Below are 7,953 nucleotides of genomic sequence, written 5' to 3'. Positions count from 1 at the left end.
TCGCGCTTTAGTTCAAGTAACGCGGTACTTAGACTTTCCATGAACATTGACCAAACGCAACTAGTTCTGCAGTTTTCATTCTTATCAGGTCTGTGTGAAGTGAGAGTGAGAGGAGATGACACACTGGGAGGGGCCTTTGTAAAGGTGTGTAAGGAGGAGCTGCAGGACTCGTTGAGCCTGTCTGAGGCCTCTGAGGGTTTACAGTACACCGGCTCCTGTTCTACATATCAACAGAGTCCTCAGAGCTGTCAACAGGGACTAACCGAGTCCATCAGGGTCCAACAGGGACTAACAGAGTCCATCAGGGACTAACAGGCATCACCAGGGAATAACAGAGACCAACAGGACAATGGACCGACTGAACAGAGAGGACATAGCTCTGAACAAAGACGTAGAGGTAGGCAAGACAGACGAGCCAGGTCCCACTGCTATCGTGTTCTCTTCTAATTTCTTCAGTTTCTAGTTTCTTTTGTTTCTAGTTTCTTCTGTTTATAGACTCTTCTGTTTATAGTTTATGTTTATAGTTTCTTCTGTTTATAGTTTCTTACATAAGAAATGTTTCTCATTTCTTATGTTTCTAGTCTCTTCTGTATCTAGTCTGTTCTGTTCTCTTATGTTGTCTGTTCTGTTCTAATCTAGTGTGTTACAAGTATATACACATATGTGGGTATGTATGTATATGTGTATATATATATATATATATATATATATATATACACTACTCCACTACTCACAAAAAGTTAAGGATATCCGGCTTTCAGGTGAAATTTCATGATGAACCTAAAATGCATTATAACCCTTACAGGTGAACTTAATTTTACCTTCTCTAAACTTTTGAATATCCAACTGTTCAATGTTCCAGTACTTTTTGCACAACTTGCTCTTCTCAAGGAGCTGAACAGCAACATTCATGACAGATGCTTGATCCTTGAATCGACCAATCAATGTCCTGGTTCAATTAGAGTTGGTATTCAAAACATCGTCTTCATCATGTTGTTCACATTTTTACATTATGAGACCAAGACGACACCTAACAAGTGATCAAGAGTACCTCATCATTGCTTCAGAATGTTGTTAGAGGGAAGTGGCCACTGAGCATAGAGTGTCACAGTGTCATCAGCAGGTTGCTACAGAGATACAGAGAGACTGGAAGAGTCCCAGAAAGCAGAGACGTGGACGTCCTTTGGTGACATGATAAGTTATTGAGATATTGATATTTTTTAACGTGGTATAACCACCACTGCTGCTGGCTTTTGTTTCAATAAATGGTTTGAGATGAGGAAATCACCATTGCATGCTTCTACTTAAATTCCTTACTTTCATGATATAGTGTGAACTCTTTACATTTTCCATAAATTTCACCCGAAAGCCAAATATCCCTAACTTTTTGTGAGTAGTGTATATATATATATATATATATATATATATATATATGACAGGAGAGGGCTCGTTTGCCACTGATGTGGTCTAGTGGAGTCCTGGAGAAAGCTCCACAGCATGTTGAGTCTTGTTGCCTCTATCTCTCGTCCAGGTGAGTCATCACCTGTTGCTTGGCCACACCCACGTTGCCCCGACAACCACAAGCATGTTAACTAAACACATAGCACCAGTGTTTGGAAGCAACCAGTGACTCAGGAAATGGGCACAAGTACAGATCATTCAGACAATCCTGAGGGGAGAACAGTGAAGGTGTCACTTTGTTTATCAGTCCTCAACAAGAACCAACTAACTAATTCACTCACTCACTCACTCACTCACTCACTCACTCACTCACTCACTCACTCACTCACTCACTCACTCACTAACTAACTAAGATTGTCAAGTGGATTTTTTTGGATTTGAGGGTGAGGTCCGAGATGTCAACAGCAGGGGGCAGTTGGAAGCTTGAGAATGATTGAGAAAGGGGGGCATGGAAATGTGGAGGAGATGGACTGCAGGTGGCATAGGTCAGGTGGTGGTGGATCTTGATTATTTTTGCATTGAAAAATTTAATGAATTACAGTGATCTGTAGAATAAAAAGATGGAGGAAAATAGTTTGGAGGGTGCAGTGTATTATTAACTAGTGAGAACAGGGCCCGAGAGTTACCATCATCAGCACTGATTAGACCTGCATTATATTGGGATTTGACTGAAGAGAGTGTGTCTTTATAGTGGAGGATGTGGGTGTGGTACATTTGTTGATGAACAGAGAGTCCGGTGTTCTTGAAAAGCCGCTCAAGTTGACGTCCTTTGGCTTATAGTTGTTATAGATGGGGTGAGAACCATGGCGTAGAGTGGGTGAATGAGACAGAAGTTTTTACAGGAGTGAGTGAGTTGAGCAAAGTTTGGAGACCATTGCTGTAGTGGGTAACCAGTTGATCAGGAGTGCAGGAATGGCTGATATGGGGGAGACTGGCAATACATGTAGTGAGAGTGACTACAGAGTGTTGAGCTACAGTTGAAATTAGCATGTGATCCGAGATGGGAAGATTATCAGCAGAACAGTTGAGGGGAGTGACACCAGAGCAGCAGACCTGATCCAAAATATGTCCTTTAGTATGGGTAGGGAAATCGCTGTATTGTTTTAAACCAAAGCTGACTAGGCAGGATGTAAAATCATTGGGAAGGGCCTGATTGAAGTTGTCCATGTGGATATTAAAATCACCAAGAATTACATTTGAGGAGAGTGAGCAGATGTGAGTCAGGAAAGCAGAGACGTCATTAATAAAATCCTTGTTTACTTTGGGTGGGTGATATACATGACTAAAATAGTTGGAGTTGGACCATTCAGTTGGAGGGCCAGCGTTTCAAAGGGCAGGTATGCTGGCACTGTAATAGAAGAGACCTTCCAGGACTAGCTAACATACTACGGTCCACTTTCCAGCTTCTCTAACTAACTAACTAACTAACTAACTAACTAACTAACTAACTAACTAACTAACTAACTAACTAACTAACTAACCAACCAACCAACCAACTAATCGACCAACCAACTAAAAACCAACCAACTAGCTAACTAATCAACCAACCTACCAACCAACCAACCAACTAGCTAACTAATCATCCAACCAACTAACCAACCAACTAGCTAACTAATCATCCAACCAACTAGCTAACTAATCAACCAACCAACCAACCAACCAACCAACCAACTAGCTAACTAATCACCCAACCAACCAACTAACCAACCAACCAACCAACCAACCAATCCACCTGCCCTCTCCACTGTGCAGGCCCAGACTGGCCAGTCTCGAAAGGCGTCTCGCCACATCAACATGAACCACTACGCCACGAAGAAGAGTGCGGCCCAGAGCATGTTGGATGTGGCCTTGCTGATGGCCAACTCATCCCAGCTGAAGACCGTCCTCTATGTGGGACCCCATTACCGTTTCTACATCCCCCTCATTGTCCTACTGTCTCTGTCCATCACACTGCAGGTTGTAGTGGGGCTGCTGCTCGTCTTCATCGGCAAGTCACTCACGTTTAGTGCACCTTGCAAACATACCTGTGATCGTAGAATCTTTACAGACAGGAGGAGTCAAGGAAGTCCAGGGCCAGGAGGCAACCTCCAGGTCTGAGAAGTGAAGCTAAGCTGAAGGTCCTTAAAGCTGCATTCTCTCTGCTGGCCACCAGGGGGCGACTCATCTCTGATTGTATGATATTGATGATTTATCTCAGTAAACATTGTAGGAGTTTATGGTCTCAATCTCTAGTTTCAAGTCTTCTTGAATCCAGCATTATGTTCATTTAGTACATTATGGTCCATTTAGAGTCCAACAGACCAGAAAGCAGGGGATGCTTTAGGGTCTGGGCTACCTGCTGATTGACAGGTCGCGACCAGTGCAGTTAGCTACTAAGATGACTTTAACACTTGACTGTAAAGGTGACCTTGAATCATGAAGCTAACTTTGTTAGCAGCTTCACACCAGAATACAGATGGATCCAGATCCAGTAAGGGTGCTGCTCGGGGTGCCACTCTACCGCTTGGGTTCATCAAATTAACCTGTCGCTCATCCACAGTCCAAACATGGTCACTTCCTTCACTTGCTTCTGTCTCTTCTGTCCCTTGTCTCTTGTGTCTGTTGTGTCTCTCGTGTCCCTGGTGTGCCTCGTGTCTCACCAGTAGTGTCCTAGCTCACTGTGTGATCCTGTGCCAGCAGTGAAGTACGATCTTAACGATGTGAGGAAACAGGCCAAGCTGAACACGATGAACAACGTAGCAACAGTGTTCGTCTTCTTCACCGTCCTCATCAACATCTTCATCACAGCGCTCGGGTTCGAGGGCCACGCTGTCAGGTCAGTACACACACACACACATCACCAGGTCTGATTGCAGCTGGGTCAGGTCTCAGGGAGGAGCTTGGACACAAGAGAGGGAAATCTAAGAGGCCAGAGGCCTGTACTAGCAAGCAGGATTTGGGCTTAGCGAGGTAACTTAAGCGTTAACTCTGGGTTTTCCGTTCTACGACGCTGGTTCACTTCTTACCGGGGTAGATCGCCATGGTAACTTACGCTGCAGAGCTAACCTGCTCCGGAGCAGGTTATGTTCCTGATAAGAGATCAACGTGGAGAAACACACCGCCGACTGACCAATCAGCTGTCTTGGAAAATGGCATCACCATTTGTAAAAGATCCCATGGAGCGGATAAAAAACAAACAAACAAACCTTGGTGCGTGGATTATGAGAGGGTCTCTTAGGAGAGCTCATGTTCCGAGAGCGATGTTTTATATGAGAGATCCAGATTCTCATCGGAGGGAATGACTTATCTGTGTCAGTGTACAGCCTACTGACCACTTTGAATTATGTTTTTTTATTTATTTTATTTGCTCCCAAGTCCGTTTTACACCGCCGGGATTGCAGCTGAAAGAATTAGGCTAATATTGTCATAAACCACGTTATAAGAATACATCTAAGCAACACATTCATGTTTTTAAAGTTATGTTTGGCCTTTTATTGCGTGAGAGATAAAGGGATGAGAGAGAGGGACGACACCATTTAAAAGAGGGCAGCAGGGTGGATTCGAACCCAGGACCGCTGCAGAGAGCTTCAGAACATGGGGCAGTATCTCTACCACTGAGCTATCAGCACAGTTAACATGTTTATTTAATCAGTCAGGTCTAGTAGTGTCCTTATAGGCTGGGGCAGTGATATTATATAACTATTAATACTATTTTTTTTAGATTTTTTCAGGCATAAATGCCTTTTATTAGCAGTGGATAGATAAGAGAGAGAGGGGGGTGTGACATGCAGCAGAGGACCTTCAACCAGGATTCAAACCGAGGTCTGCTGCGTTTGCGTACGTGCCTACATGGCATGGGCTCTAACCACTCCACCACCTGCACGCCGACTATTAATACTATTAATACTATTAATACGGCTTACACATTCACACAGTCGGTGAGTTTTTGCCAGCTCTCCTTCCTGCATTTGGCAGATAAAACTGTTGCTTTTTACCTGTTTTATATGTTTAACTTCTTCGTAGTTTTATAAAATTATGGTTCGCTCCTCGTGCGTGAAATACGCCGCTCCGCTGCCCGTGGACTGATCCATGTTTGTGATTGGTCAAATGCTGCAAACCCCGCCTCTTTCATGTGCACGCGCTCATAGCTGGACAGGTAAACCCTGGGTTGAGTTAACGAGTTGATAACCAGCTTTGTGTGACCGCTGATCTCTGATTGTCTTTGTAAGGGTTACTTAAGCTGGATGACTGGAAGATACCTGGTATGTTGAACTTACTGAGTAGTATAGGCCTCTGGGATGCCCTGTACGTGGTTTAACCAAATTCCTGTGATCTTTATTTTGAAAAGACACAATGATGTGATGAAGTGGCGTAGAGGCCCGTAGGGTGTCGTGGTTAGGTAGGTCTGATTGGCAGTCATGTAACGTGTCCTTCTTCGCAGGTCCCCGGCTGTGTCGATACAAGAGCCTCGACTCTCCATTCTGCCCAAAGACCTCAACAGTACTGGTAGTCTTTAGACCGCCTTTAGACCACCAGAAGACGGGTTCCTGTTTCAAATCCTTGAGAGCATCTCCATCAGTCTCTCCAGCTGGAACTAACCTCCACTCCCTGGATGGGTCAGCTAAATTCTGATGGTCCTCAGAGACCATCAGAAACAATCAGCAACTATCAGAGACCATCAGCAACCATCTGTAACCAACGGAAACCATCAGAGACCATCAGAAATATATAAGTGTATATATACACACACATATACTGTACACACTACTCACAAAAAGTTATGGATATTCGGCTTTCAGGTGAAATTTCAGGATGAACCTAAAATGCGCTTTAACCTTTACAGATGAACTTAATTTGACCTTCTCTAAACTTTTGAATGTCCAACTGTTCAATGTTTCAGTGGTTTTTGCACAACTTGCTGTTCTCTAACACAGAGCTGAACGGTAAAATTCACAACAGCTGTTTGATCCTTGAATCGACCAATCAATGTCCTGGTTCAATTAGAGTTGGTATTCAAAACATCGTCTTCATCATGCTGTTCACATGTTGACATCATGAGACCAAGACGACACCTAACAAGTGATCAAGAGCACCTCGCCATGCTAACAGGATGTTGTCAGAGGGAAGTGGCCAATGAGCTTAGAGAGTCACAGAGTGTCATCAGCAGGTTGCTACGGAGACACAGAGAGACTGGAAGAGTCCCAGAAAGCAGAGACGTGGACGTCCTTTGGTCACATGACAAGTTATTGAGACAGTGACATGTTTTGTTGTGGTATATCCACCACTGCTGCTGGCTTTTGTTTCAATAAATAGTTTGAGATGAGGAAATCACCATCGCATGCTTCTACTTAAATGCCCTACTTTCATGATATAATATCACTGTAGCCTGAACTGTAGCCATAAATTTCACCTGAAAGCCAAATATAATTATATAACTTTTTGTGAGTAGTGTATATATTATCTATATATATGATTATATACAGTATATACATATAATCATATACTGTATATATGTAAATAATAAAATAATAACACTGATCTTGTAATGTATTGTATTGTATTGTTATATTTTTACTTAACCTATATTTTATTGATTTATTCTTAGTTATTGTATATTATAACATGGAGCACAAGACTTTCTATTGGGATTAATAAAGGTAATGAGTAAATGTTTGTTGGAGCGTGCTGTCAGCGTGGACTCTCCACTTCCACTCCCCACCTGCTGGTTCTGAACAGACCCCCCACGGGTCAACGGAGATGAGAAGACTCACTCACAAGCTGACCCGGATCAGTAAAAGGATCCGGGTCGAGTCTCCGTTGACCGGGTCAGCTGCTGCTAACACCAGGCAACGTTTACACAATAAAACCATCAAAACCATTGCTGTCTTAATACGCTGTAAAATGTGATTTTAACGTCCCAGTCCATCAGCTGACCCGATGCTAGGAGTTACACAGACTAGAGAAGGTGGATCAGCGGAGGACTCGTCGTCGTGGGTCACTCAGTTAAAGTTCCCCTTTAGTGGACCAACAGACCCAGACTCACGAAACCTGACTGACTGAATCTGCCTCCTCGAGTCCATAAACATAGACTGAAGGAGGGTCAGAGGTCCACAGAACTAATCCTGCTGTTAAAATGTACCGTTCATTAGGAGTAAATAGCACATTGATGTTGTTCCTCTGTGTCAAAGATCTTCAATATTTCTGACTGCTCTGGTCCTTGGTCAGACCTGGTTCTTGGTCAGACCTGGCCTGGTCCTTGGTCAGACCTGGTCTGGTTCTTGTCAGACCTGGCCTGGTCCTTGGTCAGACTTGGTCTAGTTCTTGGAAGAGCTCCAACTGAAGCGAGTAACTATAAAAAGTATGAAAAGATTAACAATCAGGCCTTTCTTTATTATTCTTTATGACACATTTGATGAGTAAATAACATCACGTCAGAAATGTGATATTGAACAATAAATGATAATAATAATAATAATAATAATAATAATAATAATAATAATAATAATAATAATA

At 43.0% G+C, this 7,953-nt stretch overlaps 1 protein-coding gene across 1 annotated transcript; it reads left to right on the top strand.

Moving 5' to 3' along the window:
• The first annotated feature begins 206 nt into the window (after window positions 1-206).
• Window positions 207-6,019, top strand: LOC311017215 (ninjurin-1). The gene is made up of 4 exons (XM_084015435.1): window positions 207-397; window positions 3,214-3,448; window positions 4,141-4,276; window positions 5,882-6,019. Exons 1-4 carry the CDS (start codon window positions 350-352, stop codon window positions 5,955-5,957), a joined length of 495 nt encoding a protein of 164 aa, XP_083871561.1. The 5' UTR covers window positions 207-349; the 3' UTR covers window positions 5,958-6,019.
• The last annotated feature ends 1,934 nt before the right edge of the window (window positions 6,020-7,953 follow it).

Source organism: Eutrigla gurnardus, assembly GCF_963514095.1.
Source record: "Eutrigla gurnardus genome assembly, chromosome: 8".
In the NCBI taxonomy this organism is placed as follows: domain Eukaryota; kingdom Metazoa; phylum Chordata; class Actinopteri; order Perciformes; family Triglidae; genus Eutrigla; species Eutrigla gurnardus.
Note: the sequence above shows the minus strand (reverse complement) of the source record. Positions and strands in the feature narration are given on the sequence as shown.

What these genes read in the sequence shown, in the direction of transcription:
- LOC311017215 (XM_084015435.1), top strand. Translation starts at nt 350, where the DNA reads ATGGACCGACTGAACAGAGAGGACATAGCTCTGAACAAAGACGTAGAG. An exon ending in GCTGCTGCTCGTCTTCATCG is followed by an intron (nt 3,449 to 4,140) that starts GCAAGTCACTCA and finishes CTGTGCCAGCAG; the next exon opens with TGAAGTACGATCTTAACGAT. An exon ending in TTCGAGGGCCACGCTGTCAG is followed by an intron (nt 4,277 to 5,881) that starts GTCAGTACACAC and finishes CCTTCTTCGCAG; the next exon opens with GTCCCCGGCTGTGTCGATAC.